The 16,745-nt window shown below is 44.2% G+C and overlaps 1 protein-coding gene across 1 annotated transcript in view; it reads left to right on the top strand.

Annotated features, from left to right (window-relative positions):
- The first annotated feature begins 5,032 nt into the window (after positions 1–5,032).
- LOC147307437 (cysteine-rich motor neuron 1 protein) overlaps positions 5,033–16,745 on the top strand; it is a 36,077-nt gene continuing 24,364 nt past the window's right edge. Inside the window, exons 1-3 of the mRNA XM_086275831.1 lie at positions 5,033–5,716; positions 9,993–10,154; positions 10,431–10,604. Coding sequence (XP_086131957.1) covers positions 5,419–5,716; positions 9,993–10,154; positions 10,431–10,604 — 634 coding nt within the window. The 5' untranslated portion in view covers positions 5,033–5,418. The remainder of the gene's footprint in view (positions 5,717–9,992; positions 10,155–10,430; positions 10,605–16,745) is intronic.

The following is a 16,745-nucleotide window of genomic DNA, read 5'->3' as shown; positions in this document are numbered from 1 at the left end:
AGTCCCCTATGAATTGTTAAGGTTTGTCAGGTGGATAAGGTACTACTGCTCACTGATGTTCGGGTTTAGAGTTCCAACCATCTTTCAATGACAGGATGAAGTGCTCAGTTATCAGCTAACACTAGCACACTTGGTTAGCACACTTGGTTAGCACAGTTGGTTAGCCAGCTGTACCAGTAAACTGTATGGATGAAACACAAAGATGCCAATATCTGTCGATTTCAAAATGCCCTCTCCTTTTTTTTTTGCTTCACATCTGCTGAATATTTGAATAAGAAACTTTTTGCCAACATTTTTCTTGCAACAACTTTATCATCTAATAATATATTGGTGTCTGTGTACATTTTTTGCTGTGCTTCTGCAGGTGGAGGTGCAATAATGCAACAAAACACAGCAAGACAACTTAAATGGTCTGTAAGAAGCATTTTTACATGCACGTGTACAAGAATACAATCATGCAGCATCAAAGTAGTATATGACTTTGCTTTGCCTTCTACTCATTTGCTGTAACCATAGACCTCTCGAGGCATGCTAATTCAATTGTCTCAATGATCTCATGTGTAAAAGGGAAGATTACACTGGGCAGGTGTCATGGGTTCTGGACACAAGGGTTCTTTCAGGCTTCAATCCACTGAGGAATTCACCATCATCGCATAGATTTGAAGATTAAAACTTCTGAGAGGTCCACTTAACGTTCCACTGGAGCACAACAGGGGTGAGCAAGTATGCCACTTGTAATTGTCAAACAAGCAAGTGGCCGTCTGCTCTGCAAGGTCACAGGATCTCCTGGTAAAAGGGTTGAAGGGAAAGTGAGAGGCCCAGAGCTGGGCACAGTCTGGAGCCAAAGGATTTGAGCCATGAATGTAGGAAGGGTCTGGGGCTGAGTCATAATGACTCCTGATGCCAATCGAACCCAAAAACCTTATGTGTCATTGCAGCTCTTGCAGAAAGTGTTGATCTAGCTGGTAACAGAAAGGGGCTTTTCAGACTGTGTGTATGTTGTTGGGTTTAGAGATAATCTGTTAGCAATTATTCTTTGTTATTTAGTCCACAGCTGATATGTGCATTTCTGTGAAACTAAACTTTAGCTTAGAGATGCTTTGAGTTAAGGATCAGTGTGCTAACAGACTAGTGTTTAGCTTTACCATTAAACATGCTTGTTTAGAATATAAGCATGATAAGGCTGGTGGGAATGCCGTCACTGTCATGAATAAAAGTACTGGTTGTAGCAAGGCTTTATAAAAACTTTAACTATATGGAAAAGAGGATCACAAGTTAATAATGTATATTATCTGAGAAAAAAAAGAATTAGTATTGGTAATAGTAAGCTGTCTATTGTAAAGCATAAGATGTAGCGTTTTCTTTGCCGGGAGAGAAAAGGTCAGAGGAAGTCTACTATCCGTAGACCCATCCCAGTAGAAGGGCTGAAAAAGGTTGATTTATCCCAATGATTTAAGTCGGGTAAAGGTTTCATGTCTTTCATTTGTATCTCCTCATGAAAATATGCAAAAATAAGTGAGAAGAAGCTTTTGTCAGTTTACACAACAGTGATTTACATGTCAGTATTTATGATGTACCAGTCATTAGATGATCAAGCATCGGCTAAAATTTATTTCCTCTTAACAGAAAACAGCCATTTCACAGACTACAAACCAAAGTGGCATACCTGAAGCCTCAACTATCCTCGAGGCTATTTGAACCCACTGAACCTTTAAAAAGTTCAAGCAGGACTTTTTAGAGCCAGAAGAAGAAGAAAGAGGAGGAGGAGGGGACTTGCAGTTTTGTGTATCACTATGTTGCCACTCTGCTGGTGGTGTGATGACTCTAGGGGTTTTTTTGCAAGACAGAGACAAGAGGACTGCAGGAGACCCGACAGTGTCAAAACACATTATTGTAGTCCCCACAAGAAAAACAGCAACTGGACCAGACCTCACAGGGAGGGAAAACGGACAGAGGGAGCAGAGAGGTGAAAGAGTAAGAGAAAGCAAGAGAGGAAAATAGAGCACATAGATACTATGGATGAGAGAATATGTTAAATGATGTTAAACTGTTCAGTGTTTTCCTGAACTTGATCTACCACAAGAAAAAGAGCTTCTCTTTTTTTGTGGGACTGGCTGTTTCCAAACTCTGCCTGTCTGGTCCAAGCAAATTAGGAGCCCAAAACAAGAAACAAAAGCACTTGTGAGTCCTTCTGGATGGCAGTAATGGAAAAGAGATGCAATCATAATTGCTGAATATTACCTCAATATGTTGTTTCTTTCTTTTTCCCTTTTTTTCACTTTTGTTTTGGATATGTTAACCTTGTTTCGGTTCATTTTCTAAAAGGTTTTTGTTTGTTAACGCCTCTTTCTCATGTATTGCAAGGTTTTTCTTCCTGCTTGTTTAAAGAAGCAGATGACCTCATCTGTCCTGAGTTGAAAACAGGCCATTCATTGGAATATATGCTGCTTAGCCTCCAGACTAAATGCTCCATTTTTCTGTTATTAGTCGCAGAAATATGGCGCAATGAATTGCTTCAAAACTGTTTAAGCGGTGAGTACACATTGCTATTATGCTCCACATGCCCCACTCCACCCCCACCCAAAGGATGCATGGTCCAGTCTATCACTCTGAGCTCAGAGATAAGTCAAATGAGAGTGATACTCAGCAATGAACAGTGACACTTGGGTAAAAATCTCCCAGCGCTTCCTGGGGACTTGTAATCAGGTGTGCTGCATGCTGTCCACTCGACGTGCATTCAACACTCCATGTCATGCGCTACGTTTAGCCCGGTGTCACCACCAGCCTTTTACTGCTGCCAGCAGTTCACTTCCAAAGCATCATTCACACCCATCTCCTGAAACACCTCCTCACCACCAGCCTGACGCCTCCACAGCAGCAGTATGTAATTCAGTCGTCTGAGCAAGCAAGAAGAGACAGGGGCAGTGGAGGCTGGTAGTCATCTAAATCTGTTAAGCCCTCCCCAAGGATGATTAAGTCTCCAGAAAAGGTGCATCGCAGCCTTGTCTTCGAATGAGCGAGGGAATCTTTTTGAACCTCTGTTGTGTTTTCTTGGAGATCCGTGACTCAGAGCATTATTAGTACACACACGCTACAGTTATTCAGCCCCTGCAGCCGCCCTTCACTGCCCCACCTTTTCCTCCCATTTGCTCCATGCAGAGACTCACATACAAAGCTACCAACACTGAGAGTCCTGGAACTACAGAATGAGCTCTGGTTTTAGAGAACACGCTGCTCAACAGAATCTGTATTTACACCAAATCGTGGCTCAGTGGATACAATAGCCAAAGAGATGGATAATCTGAACATGGTGCTCGAGTCCAGACTTAATCATGGGAACATTTTCAATTCAACACATTTATGCAGCATTTAAACCAGGGCACATGCTCACAGTGAGTTTAAATGGGGAGTATTCTAGTTTGGTGCAGTCATTGTACTGTTGATTTTTACCCTTCTTTGATTGCTAAGAGTATGTGGAAATGTAATACAGGAAGTAAAAGAACCTGGAGGCAAAGCTGTGACCATATGAAAACCCCTTACTTGTCTATTATAAGAGAATGAGGGTCCTGTGAGATCTTAAAGGCTGTCACCCAGGCAAATAGGTCAGTGCAACTGGGCCAAAATCTGTGTAAGTGCATGGAAACTGAAGCTCAGTGTGATGGTCTGTGTCATCAGACAGCATGGGTGTCCGGCCAGCGGTCAGTGGGTCTCATTTGAAGAGAGCTCTAAGTGTGGGTGAGGGAGGGTGGAGGGAGAGGCAGAGGACAAGAGCTGAGTTGTGTTGCAAGAGCTGATTATGCGTGCCGCAGGGCTGGTTTCCTGGATGTTGTGTTTGTGTTGGAGTGGGTGGCTCCAGGCAGATGTTGCAAATGAAGGAGGCGCTGTTGTGTGTTGACGTTATGGAGGGAAATCATACCGGAACACACCTGATTGATGTTTTTAGAGGTAAATATTTCCAATGAGAGCAACAAAATCCACTTGCCGCTGAGGCAGTAATATTCACAAGTTGTTACATGATCTGATGACCCCAGTGTGTTTCACCTTTTGGAAAAAATGACTACTTTGTGCCTGCAGCAGATAATAGGAGGGCAACAGATTTGGTTTTCTCTCACAATCATCCTTCCAGCTGTGCTCACTGCCCACACACAAACACACATCCATCTGGCCATGAGCGCAGAAACACTGCTTCAGCAGACATCAAATTACTTTTTTACCTTCCCAAAGCCATCTGCATACACAATCAGACACCTACAGACACAGGTAAGCTTCACACAAACACACAAAGCAAAGCATGGGAATGAAAATGAAAAGATGAAGACAGCTTATTATGAGATAAGAGCCGGCCATCGCCCCCAGCTATGTTTCAAATATAAATTTAATAAGACTGCCTCATATTATGAAAATGCTCACTCGCTTTTTTTACCCATATAACTTAATATCTTAATTCTTATATTATGATGTAAGATCCAAATGCAAAAAAGCCGCTACCGTTATTTTATATGACAGGACCATTTATTATAACGCTGCTTCCATATGAGAACGCCTGGTTTGTTTGACGATGAGGCTCTAACAGACTTCGGATGTATCATTAAACAGAACCGATAATGCTGCGCTTTATAATAATTAGAAATTCATAAACATTTAGATACTGATTATTAGTTATTAATGACTAGACTCATAGCGCATTACAGAATTAACTACAGCAGGGAGACTGACTCCTTCATGCTGATCTCACTTTGAACACAGACGACTGTTGCTCAGCTAAAGTGTTTTAAGAACCGCTTTTTTAAAAGTAGAAAATGGTACATGAATTCTTTAGATGCGACCACAGTGAAGCAGAAAAAGAAACTCGCACTGAAGACATTCAAACTTGTGTCATTGCGCAACACACAGAGTCGGGTTGTCGAGCAAGCGTAAATCAGTTCAAATCCTCCCTCCTTTCGTTCCTTGTGACTGGTCGCTGCCTGTGTCAGTCAGGGGGAGGGGTACACCGCTAATTTCTATATGCTTGTATGTCAATTTAGGACTCAGACTGCCCTTTTTTCTGTGTGGCTGACAGCAGCAGGAAACCTCAGTGGACCTCCACTACCTCGGTTCTTGGATTTCTGCGTGTGTTTAACCAGATGAGACGCTTGGGACGCGCAACTGCTTGCTTAGATTGAATCATTGTCTCTGGATACTGGTGCCCCTTAAGACGCGTCCGCACACTTCTGTCTCGTGGTGTGTGTGTGTGTGTGTGTGTGTGTGCTTTTGAAGAGAGCTGCTGGGTAATAAATCGCACGCCCGAGGGAAAGCTCGTCACAAAACTTTTAAAGAGGGCTTGACAACTTTGGAGATACGAGTTCATGTGGCTGATCGCCTGACAGAAGCGGACAGTTTCTCTGGAAAACTTATAAACGGGGGGGTTTCTCTTAAAACATGTTCTACAAATGCTCCGTGGTGTTACTGAATGTCCTCTTTCTCGTGCGTGCGCTCTCGGCTCACGAATGCACGGCGTGTAACCTCCGGACTTGTCCCTTTAAACCCCCGCTTGTCTGCGAAGGTGGTCGGACAGTGGCCAAGGATCCGTGCGGATGCTGTGATCAATGCACCCGGCTGGAGTGGGAGCCCTGCGGCAGCCAGGACTGGGCGCACGGCTACTGCGCCCTGGGACTGACCTGCGCCTCTGTAAACAAAACGGGAGCCGCCACTATCCCCGAAACTGGAGTATGTAAAGGTAAGTGGGACTCGGTCGTGTGAAGTCAGTTTAAACAAATGGCATTTTATTCAAGAAGTAACTTAATAGGAAAAGAGAGAAAATCTATTAGTGAGTGTGCAACCTTTCCCTTTTTTTAGGCACTTGAAGCCATCACTTAAAAAAACGTCATTGAGGGCCCGACTGCAGTGACAGTGTCACTGTTTACTTACTTCTGGCTGCCTGGAGCGCACATGGTGGCTGTTGCCAGACATTCGTGGTTAACGTCACTGAATGTTTTGTTTAGGCGTTTAAAACAAACTATGATCTTTTCCCGAACCTGATTTTTTTTTTTTTTTTTTTGTTGCCTAAATTTAACCAAACCCTAACAAAAAACGTCATGTAATAAGAATAAAGCTTTCAGACAGAGAGCTTGAAGGCAACATTCTCCCACCAACACCTGGAGAAACCCCCCAGGTCAGAGTCGCTGTTGATTACATGTAGAGTAGTCCTGTTCAGCTGCTTTTTCTTCCCCCCCAGAGCTTCATTTCACTCTCATCTAAGAACCAACAGTGATTTGGCACTACAATAGAAGAAGGTCCTGCTCGCTTTAGATTGATGAAAGGTGCATTTAGAAGTGATTTAATATACAATAAGAGATGTGACTATGTCCATGTGTGTGAGGGCAAAATTGAGGTTTACTAATGTCTTGACAAGAAATTGATTGTGTTTTAAAACCTGGAGTACATTTGAATGCAATAAATAAGCTGCCATTTTCCTGTCTCTTCTGTTTACACCACTGGCTTCATTGTGTTCCTCAGAGGTTTAATAGATTGACAGCGTGATTGCAAAAGTCCCCAGAAGATTTTCATTTGCAATTCTGTGAATTTCACAGTGCAGCACCGTACTATTCTTTCCAGGCAGAGCTGGACCTGGGTAACAGTGCATGTGCTCGTTTTGCGCACAGTTTGAGCAACAGTCTGAACTTCAAACATATGTATAGGGTATCAAGTTCCCCAGTAAGAACTGAGTTGGTAGCAGTGGCTTTATCCTGAGAAACAAATAACCAGTGGATGGGACCCCCTTTTACCTGCACTGTGTCTAGGATGATTGAAAAGGACTGAAAGGATTGTAGGAGAGAGCAAGCAGCTCTCAGTGGGGGTCTGGATGTCCTGACCCTGCTCTTCCATCATCCCTCTGTGGGGTGGTCCAAGTCAGAGCTCCACAAGAGTTTTAGAGGGGTCTCCCGCCTTACCATTGGGCCTCATGTACAGGTTAGACTGGTGTCTGGAGGGCATTTCCTCTTAAGCTTTGGAATGAGCTGGAGACCTAGTGGCTCCTTCATTTGAGTCATGCCTCAGCTCCAGGGACCTCAGAGCATGCTGCTGACTCCAAATACAGACACATGTACACAGCCTAAATATCCCAAAGGATCTTGGCTGGGCTAAAGCAACACCTCCCAGTGTGTTTTCAGGGGCCACAGTAGGCAGGCTGCTGGAGGCTGATCCCAGATTTCCTTCAACCTGCAGCACTCTTAAAGTGATTAGACCTGCAATCAGGAGTTGGGGGTAAAATGTTTCCGCTTTTCTGATCCCCTGCTTGTCTACTGATAGTCTGGATTTTCTGGGTGGTCAAAATCTGTTGGTGTGGAGACTCAGCAGCATTATAACACAGGTGACATGTTGCATGTTGTGACAGATGGTTACCATGGTTATCAATCAGTTGTTAATGTGTTATATTTGGTGTCCGGTTCCTAAACGAAAGCTGACACAGGCGCTGCACTACTGCTTTCCAGAAGTGGTATTGTTACAGAGACACTGAGATCCAAAAAGAAGTGGAATTTGCTGGTATTACAAATTTAATTTTCTTCAAAGCAGGGGACGTGTTTCATATCATTCTTTGTTGCCAACAAATTTAACAGTTTTTTAAGGTACAATAACCAAAAGTAATTGCATGAACCCAGAAAAGTGTGAAGCTTGCCAAAAACAATAGTAGTTATTACAATAAATTATTCTCATGACAGATTTTGGTATTTAAGCATTGAACCTGGCAGTTAGCACATAAAAGGTTGAACGCTTTGTGGATATACAGGTTCCATTTCTGACAAAACAAAACAACAATCCTCTTGGCCATTCGCCTTGTCCTATCTGCTTCGGTGGTCAGCCAGGTGAAATCAGCCATTCCTACCTAAATGAATTCTGTCAATGTTCTCATTTTATTCCCGTGTCTGTTCTTCCACACCGAGCTTCCTCATCCTTCAGAGACACTTAACATACCATGTAACGGAATGCCGGTCTTACAAGGACGCTATGTCCACTGCACCGCTTCACATACCTTCTACTTCTCCCTTTCTCTGGTATTATCTAACGTTTCAAAGACTTCCTATATAGCTCGCTATCAGCCACAGGGCCTCTAGATGTCAGCTTTTCTATCCTGGCTCTGGACGCCAAGCCAAGCAGTCTCAGTGACCAAGTCAGGAATCCCCCTGGGATGAAGCCATAGGCTTTGGTTAGAGTCACGCCAGGCCAGATAACAGATGACCAGAACACATTAGTGTTAGGCTAAAGGAAACTGAGGCAGCCTTGCATTAATTGTTTTGAGTAGCTCCTTTTCCACATTTCAGATCTACCATTGCATGCAGACAGGAGCTACTACCATCTTAAATGAAAATACACTTGCAGGTACAGGAAAGCCTCAGGATGGAAAAAATTCTTCGACTCAGGATCGTTTTAGGGTGAAAGGAAGTCAGAGAACGTTTGCTGTATTGAAAAGGCCATTTGTGCTCTGCCAGTTCAGTGGGCATGTGAGAGAGCTATTAACAGTGCTGGCTGGCTCAGGTTGAAGGTGCCTTCACTGCTTCCACTGGCCGAGGTTTACCCTAGCGCTCGAGAGCATCAGCCATTGCCAAGCAGTGATCGGCATAGCCCGCTCTAACACGGGGAAAGCATTTACTAGGATGGTTTCTTCTGCAGCCACATTGATTCACTTCAGCGGTAAATTGTTTTATCACAGTAAGAGATTTTTCTTTTTCCCATTGTGGAATATCTGTTTCACATTAATATGGATCAGCACATGTGTGCTATTATCATCTGCGGCATCTAAAAGCACAGTCGCGGAGTTCGGTTTCTTTCTAGTCACTTTGAGTCATCCTGTTATTGTTTCTCCTACCCCCAACTGAGCGTTACCACGACTCTCATTTACAGGCTTGATTTCAGGTAGGATCACTGCAGTAGTCAGGTAAACTATGACGTGCTTATGTTTATGTTGGATAGTTGAACCTTTAACACCTTTTCCTCTGGCGCATTGTTCTGGTATGTAGCTGTTTGGAGAAGAAAGCCAGAGTATTTTGATAAGCTCCAGTCACACATCCACACTGCTAATTTGAGGTCTTTCAGTGCAATCTTGGGAAGGGGCCGCTCTGTGTTGGAGTTTATCTCTTCCTGTTTTCTGAGCAACCAATTCCTACTGCTTTTAAACTACTATGAGGGGAAGGTATTTTGAGATGTAGATGTGGGTTTTCTGAAAGGAACGCTATGTGTAATGTGTAGATTGGCACTCACTCTCAGTTATAAGTCGCTTTTATAATGTTTGATCCAAATTGAGGCCAAGTCTCGAGGTGCCATGTCAGGAGTGGGGGGTAAAGCTCCCTAGTAGAAGTAACAATGCGTGGGTATGGTGGCCTTAGTTCAGAAAGGCGTTGCAGCAGCCAGCAGAGATGGAAACCCTGGGAGGGCCCCATGCTGTGGAACAAAAGCAAACAAATGGGCTCAGTAGCTGAAGCAGCGTGGCACAATGAGGAGGGAGGAGGGATGGCAGCCCAGCAAACACACTGGTCAGTTCAGTATCTGTGGTGCCCACATAATGTGTCGCAACAGATGCTGCAAGCTGGCTAACCCTTAAGCAGTTCTGGGAAATATGGCTTGGTTTCTGGCACATTTTGGCCTGATAAAGTTTCACCTATAAATCTGTCCAGTATTTATTTATCCATTTTATATGGGACTAAATGGAGTCATAAGCTGATTACCACATGAACTACAGACTTCATCTTGGGAGAATACAAATTTAAGATCGGATATGAGACCTGTATTAATTCTGTGTGAGGGGCCGTTGTGTTGATTTGAGCCAATGTGAAAATAGCCGAGGTAATGGTCTAGCAGATTCATGCATAGTGGGTAGTCACACTTGTACACTCTGGTTAAGCAGCTTCCTAAACCATGCAAGGTATTTCCAGGAGTAAGAAAGCAGCCGAGGCAGCTAATTCAAGTTTTTTCCCTTTGTCTTACTTATATTTTTTTACTGTCACTGTTATTTCCCACAGTACTGCCTGACAATCCAGATGCAGGTCTTGAGGATGAGCGCTGCCCACTGATGACAGGCTGCGACAGAGCAGGAGGTCAATGTGTCTGTGATGCCCGTCACTCCTGCTTGGGCTCTTTTACCTACCCAGACCAAGAAACCTGCATGAAGGCCAGTAAGTCAGGTAAGCCCTCTCTCTTCATCCCTTTCCATGTTAAAAGGCAGATGTGTGTTGCACACGCACGAGCACAGAAACCCTTCAGAGGGGATAATGCTATCTATTGAGAGGAGTTAATCCATAACAGATGTGGCTCTGAGGTGGCTAATGCTACTTGGATGTCATAGTGATGACACACATGCTAAGGCTTTGTGTTGCGGTTCCCCACTCACCCTTGAGTGGTGCCATTGTCTGTGACTCATTGATGAATGCGGTTTATGCGTGTTCACGGCCGGATTTCAGATGGTCGGAGGCACGAGCACCGGGAAAAGCACAGAGAGAAGTATGTGGGACCATCCAACCCAGCCTGTATGTTCTCTGGCTGTAACCTGACCGCCGAGGGCTGCGTGTGTGAGTCTCAGAGCTGCCACCACCACTTCGCCTACGTCAACCGCAGCCAGTGCCAGGAAGCTGCAGGTAACCTTCAGATGACCTGCAAACAGAACCCACAATCACACAGTAGCACTGCTCAGCTCGGGTTACTTGGGGGTTTTTAAATAGCAGTCGAGTTACATTTGGATTGCAGTATTTAATAATTATCTATTTTTAATGAACATATTTATAAACTATAGGCTTATTCTGGGTGAAACACAACCGCATCATTCTTCATGTTCCGGCTCGTTATTATGGCTAAAATAATGAACTGTAAACATTCAAAATTCTGTCTTCCAAAGATTAAATGCACTTTCTGTTACAGTATTTGCATATTAGTTACATATTTGGTGTCAGCTTTCATTTCACAGTCTTCTTGTGCAGTTTCAATAGGCACAGCAAAACTCCACTGATTATGAGAGCAGGAAAAGTAGAGGAGGGATGAGGGAATGCATCAGATTAGCCTCAGATGCCGTGGAAAATGATGTGGAGAGTGAAACAAAGAAGGTGCAAATCTGAGAGAAGGAAATACAGGGACTGTTAATAGAAATGTGGTGTGCAGGAGATCCTCAGGTGCAAGGCAGAGTGCATAAAGTGTAAGTGAACTGAGTATGATTGGTTCCCCAGTGCTCTGAGGTGAAGAAAGGGGATCCTAAGAATATACAAAAACGTGCCTCTCTCTGTGATTGACACTTTACTAAGTGGAAAACGTTCTTGGCAGAGTGAGTGCAGTTTTCTCGTTTGGATTGTAAGGTGTGCGGCAGATAGGCAGGCGCTAAGTGTCGGCTGCCTCCTGAGTGACATTTGCAAAACAGGATGAGATCGGCACTCGGGGAACTGTTTGTGTTGGGTAGAACGTGTCCTCCGTAATCTGCTTTTCAAAGACAGAAAGCAAGAAAACATGAATGACACCTGAAGAAAAATAGTCTTGATGGTTAATGGACTGGTACTTTTCTACTCAAAGCACTTTGTTACCACAATCCTTACTCGCCCATTCATACAAGTGCTTTATTTTCTATGCTGAAGCACTTTTAACTGAACATGTACACAATCAAATTCACATGGATTGATCAGGGGGCAACTTAAGGGTCAGTATATTCCCCAAGAATATTTCAGGGTTGAATCACCAACCTCCCAGTAAGTCAGGGGTGGGGGACCTCCAGGCCTCAAAGGCCGGAGTCCTGCAGGTTTTAGATGTTTTCTTGATCCAACACAGCCGATTTAAATGGCTAAATTACCTCCTCAACATGTCTGTAAGTTCTCCAGAGGCCTGGTAATGAACTAATCATTTGACCCAGGGTGATACCTAAAACCTGCAGGATACCGGCCCTTAAGGCCTGGAGTTCCCCACCACTGCAATAAGTAGACAACTTGCTCTAACAGTTATGGCCTGTGACTGTGTTACGAGTGACTGTGCTTTTTTTTATGTTGCTCTGCTCTGGTTCTCACTCAATCTCTTTGCAACTTGCTGATATTTTTGGTGAGGAATGGCTCTTAGGATAGACAGTACCGTGGTTGGCAACACGCCATGCAGACATATTTAAGTTTATTTAGTCTCCGGATAACATTAAGGTTACTGCCGAGCATCTACAGTACAGCTGCGTGGATGTTTGTCTTGAGCTATTTATGCAGCAGATTCCACAGGAAGTGTGTTCACCAAATATCAGATTGTTTAGACGTATCATCAAGTCTAGTGTTTCAATGAAAGACTGGCTGCTGCGCTCCTATGTTTGCAACTCGCTCATCAAAGTATGAGCCCAGCGGATGACGGTTTAAACTCGCACTAGTGAAAACTGTAAACAACATTTTTCAGCAGCTTATGACTTCAGCACCGCAACACACACCCACCCGTCTAATGGCCCCTCATTAAGTAAGCGAGCAGAATACGTGCTTCTACTATGACTTAAAGAATACATGTGCATGTAGAGCGATGCACACACGTCGACGTGTCCTTCAAGCGCACAGTGAGCCTTCGAATGGGAGCAAGTAAGCCTGCGTGCTTGCATCTGTGTTTGCGCATGTGTCTGTGTGTGATAATTATCTTGTTTGTCTAGATGTCGCGGCAGAGATTTTCCTTTGTCTGTCATCAGCAGGAGCTTCCTCTACGACCAGACCGGGACTCTGTGGTTAAGATCCTGTTTGCTTTGTCCCGTTGGGCTCCATGGAGACTGTGTCTATCAACCCCTCGTTGCTTTAGACACAAGCAGCTATTAAGATCTGTGTAAGCATGCCCCTCTGGAGTGTGACAAAAACTGTATTCTGTAAACTTAATCTCAGGGTACAAGAGCACCACTGATCGCTCCAGTCGCCACAGCGCCAACAATAATACTTATGATGGTGCTAAACATAGAATATCCACCTCTAGGGGTCACTGTTGCTATGCAGTAGCAACGCAATGGCCATTCCGAATCCCAAAGTAGTTGCACTTTTGTTTCTGCGTCCGACTTTCTTTCATTTCCGCCACATGTGGAGCGACAGGTGCTCATGTCTGCCTTCGGGATGATCTGCTGGAGAAACTGCATGATCTCGATCCCCGGACCTCCAGTTCTGGGTGCGACTTGATGCCAGGAGTCAGAGGAGAGGACGTCAAAGCAAATGTGCAAAGCGGTGTTTGGTTGAAAACAAACCGCAGCTGCTTGACTTGCATGTTAATCTTGCTCTTCAGTGGTCAAATGCCCAGAGTTTCACTTCTTGTTTTTAATCCTTCAACACAAATGACAAGAAAGAATCACAGATCGTACGGAAGAATAATAAGATCTCTGGGCAGCTCTGCCTTCGCTTCTAGTCACATTGAACGGAGGACAGACTTGATGCTAGAGTACCTCTCTGTCCTATCCTGAGCTGCAAAGTGTTATTGTGTGAGGTTAAAAGGATACATAAATGTCAGGGTTTTTTTAATGTTAACTGTTTTTAAAAGAATATTCTCACACATTCCATCTTTAAAGCAGACCTCATGTCTCAGCACTTAAAGAAACACTCTTTGCCTTTCCTCAGAATTTATGTTCTCGTCTCAGGACCTGTACACTCACACATGGTAATAGTTTGTCCCGTCCTTCTTTTGCTTTCTGCTGCTCTCTGACTCATACTGTGGTCTCGTCTGTGACTCATCATGATCTGTTGAAATTCAACATCTTTCTTGTTTCACGGCTGTTGATGTTCCATTTCCTAATCGCACCTCTTGTAGATTTGCTCTCCTGCTGGACTACAAAACACTGATGTAATTTGGCTGAATATGATCAATTAGAAGCAACGCGGTGTGTCAGACTTATTTCCCCACGTGGGAGGAAAGACGATGCGACGTGTGATAGAGAGGAAATGCAGACGCAGAATAGGAAGTCACAACTTAGTCCAACTGCTTTTCTGAGATATTTGTGTCCCTGCCCCAAGGATCTTGGTCATGTGATGTTTAGCAAATTTAAACTTTAGGATGGTTTACATAGTTCTTTCACGATAAGGTTCCTGAGTGGTTTTTTTAGAAGAAGAAGCAAGATTCCTCTGCACTTGTTTACTGATAGAAACTAGCACCAGCAATCTCTGCATTCTGTAAGTCAAAAGCCAAAACCAGTCTGTGCTGTAGCAGTCAAGCCATCTAGAGCTGCTTTCACCGACGAATTCCCAACAATTTTTGGAGAACTGTGCAGGGACAGCGACCTTGTCCTTTCTGACAAGCAGCGCTCACTGGAGATAGTTTATATCAGCTGCATTCTTTCTACTGAAAATAGTTTGGCTAAGTTGAGAATACTGCCTGGGAATGGTGCAGAGATGGCGTGACATAGGATGACCACTTGTGAATCACACATGGACCCACCCGCCTCTGGACTGTAAATATCCACGAAGAATTACCCTTTTGGTGTTTGTTTGTGTTGTTGTGTGTGTGGGGGTTTTTTTTAGGGAGCTGGCTGCTAAATGAATGTGTGTAGTAGTTCACAAGCGGTTAACCAAATTGGCAGCATCCAATCTAATGCCATGGCACAAACTGGCCTCACTCTCGCAAATCTGCTTGTCCACCTGTGCCACCTCCATCCTGCCTCTCTCTACACTTGTAGAAAGAATGGTGGTTCTGCTTGGCTGCAGCTTCTTTGTGGCAGGGCTATTACTGGCTGAGCCAGACCGCCATCGGCTGGCAGGGGCCACGAGACGTCTCAGTGCTGAGTGTTTGTGCACCGTCTGCGAAAGCTGTGGCCCGGTTGTACCCTGCAAGCTGCTAGTTTCCCAGCGAGTGCTTATTTCTGTGTGCGGAGACTGATTTCAGAGAGGAAATAAAACTCCTGTGTAGCTGGAGAGACAAAGAACTTCCCTTAAAGGCATGTTGGGATTGCTGTCAACCCACTCACTATTCTTGGTCAGCCACTAACCAAACCAGGCACATTAAGCCAGCATGAAAGCCAAAGCCAAAATACATGCACGCACACAAAGAGCCTTTCTGCATGTCCAGCTCTAAACCTCAACCCATTAATGAAATCAAGGCCTAAAACCTCAGCTTATTGACTCAACCATAACTATTAACAAATCAAACACGCCCCGACCCAAGCCTCAGTCAAATCCTGATGTTCCCAGGCCCGTTTCTTTCATCAACACCATTTTGCTTTTTTCCCCTGAAAGAGAAGATCTCTAAGGCAATAGTCCATAAGTAACCCTCATGTCTCTGTCACAGTTTATTTAACAAATGTGTACAACCCAGATCTCCCACAGACTTCTTTTCAACAAGACTAAGACTGACGGCTAGAACACATAACATGATAACATGATCCTTTCCACTGCTTTATGTTCAGTACCCAGCATAGGCTTTGTACGTACAAACATGCAGTATATGAAAATACAGATGTGCAAACGTTGGACACAGGTGGACATTCTCTTTACCTCACCCAAGCACACTCATTTGAGGTTTTTCATCTGCAAATATTTAGCCAATGATTGAGAGAACAAAGCAAGCAGGCAGCACATGGCGGCTGCGTGCCTATACCCAGCCACCTCAAGCCTCTGATCATGGTGTCAATTTCCTGACCCCGTCTATGTCTTTTGGCTTGGACATCCTCCTAGAGCTGCTCCTCGATCCTTACACATGCACTGACACACACAGCGAACAATGCCGACTTTCTCAGTAACTGCTGGTGGGCACCGGGCCAGGCCCCCACAACTTTACGTGAGAGACGGCCCTGATGTGTCCCTTTGCGGAGCAACTTTATAAAACCTGAGGACAGACCAGAAACCCACGGAGGGCAGCTGGACTGAGACAGCTTTGTTCTCAGCTGACTTGTTTCCAAAGTCAGTCAGCGAACAGAACTCACATTGTGTGCTTTTTTCCATGAGTAAACTCAGGCTGTCAACACAGCCTCCTCTGCCTGCTCGAGCCACTCGGGTTTGGGTAAAGACTGCGCTCCTTGTACCCCGCACTTGAAAGGAAGAGAAAAAAAACAACATTTAGAATGAAAGATTTTTCTTTCTTCAATGAGCTGCACCAGAATGCATTGTTTACAAAAGGCACCCTTCAGTAGTAATGAGGTAATTTCCGCATTTTCTTTTCTAGATCAACATCAGGTGTGGTGTGAGCCTGCATGAAGGTGTGTGTGTGTGCATGAGAGAGTGAGAAAAATCGCATATTGTTGCAGGCTGTTCATATGGGTCAGACATTGTCCAATCTTTGTTATCTTACAGTTGTAAAAGAGCATATGTTACCTAATCTGCAGAGAGAATTTATCAAGCCTACCAAATCAGTGCTTTTGTGTATGTGCAAGCTGGAGTATGGCCACCATTATGATACAAATACTGGTTTTGCGGTCGCTGACTCGCTAATTACAGCCATTTATGCAAAGAGATAGAACACAAACAACGCTGGATAAAATCCATTTACTGCTGACTTTTTCCATCCGCCCTGTCTGTCTATTGTGTTTATAATTGTGCCAGCTAAAAATTGTATTAATTGGACCTGCAAGAGTTGGACCATTTCCACTGATGGATACAATTCCATTCATTTAAATTACAATGGTATGTCTGCCAGCTGCTTTTCCCAGCGCACTCTAACCCCAGCCATTATCACGACCGAAAGAGTAATCACCCTTCTCTGGGGCACATACAATGCATAGAAAGTGTTTTTCAGTGCAGAACTATGTGCAAAATTGTCCCAGTGCATTTTTTTTTACAGCTTTAAAAAGCTTGAGGCTTTCATATGCAAAACTGGTCTTTAAC

This window comes from Aulonocara sp. 'chitande type north' Nkhata Bay, linkage group LG19 (genome assembly GCF_057382095.1).
Source record: "Aulonocara sp. 'chitande type north' Nkhata Bay isolate Kocher_YH1m ecotype deep benthic linkage group LG19, A_spYH_male_GT1.1, whole genome shotgun sequence".
Lineage (NCBI taxonomy): Eukaryota > Metazoa > Chordata > Actinopteri > Cichliformes > Cichlidae > Aulonocara > Aulonocara sp. 'chitande type north' Nkhata Bay.
Note: the sequence above shows the minus strand (reverse complement) of the source record. Positions and strands in the feature narration are given on the sequence as shown.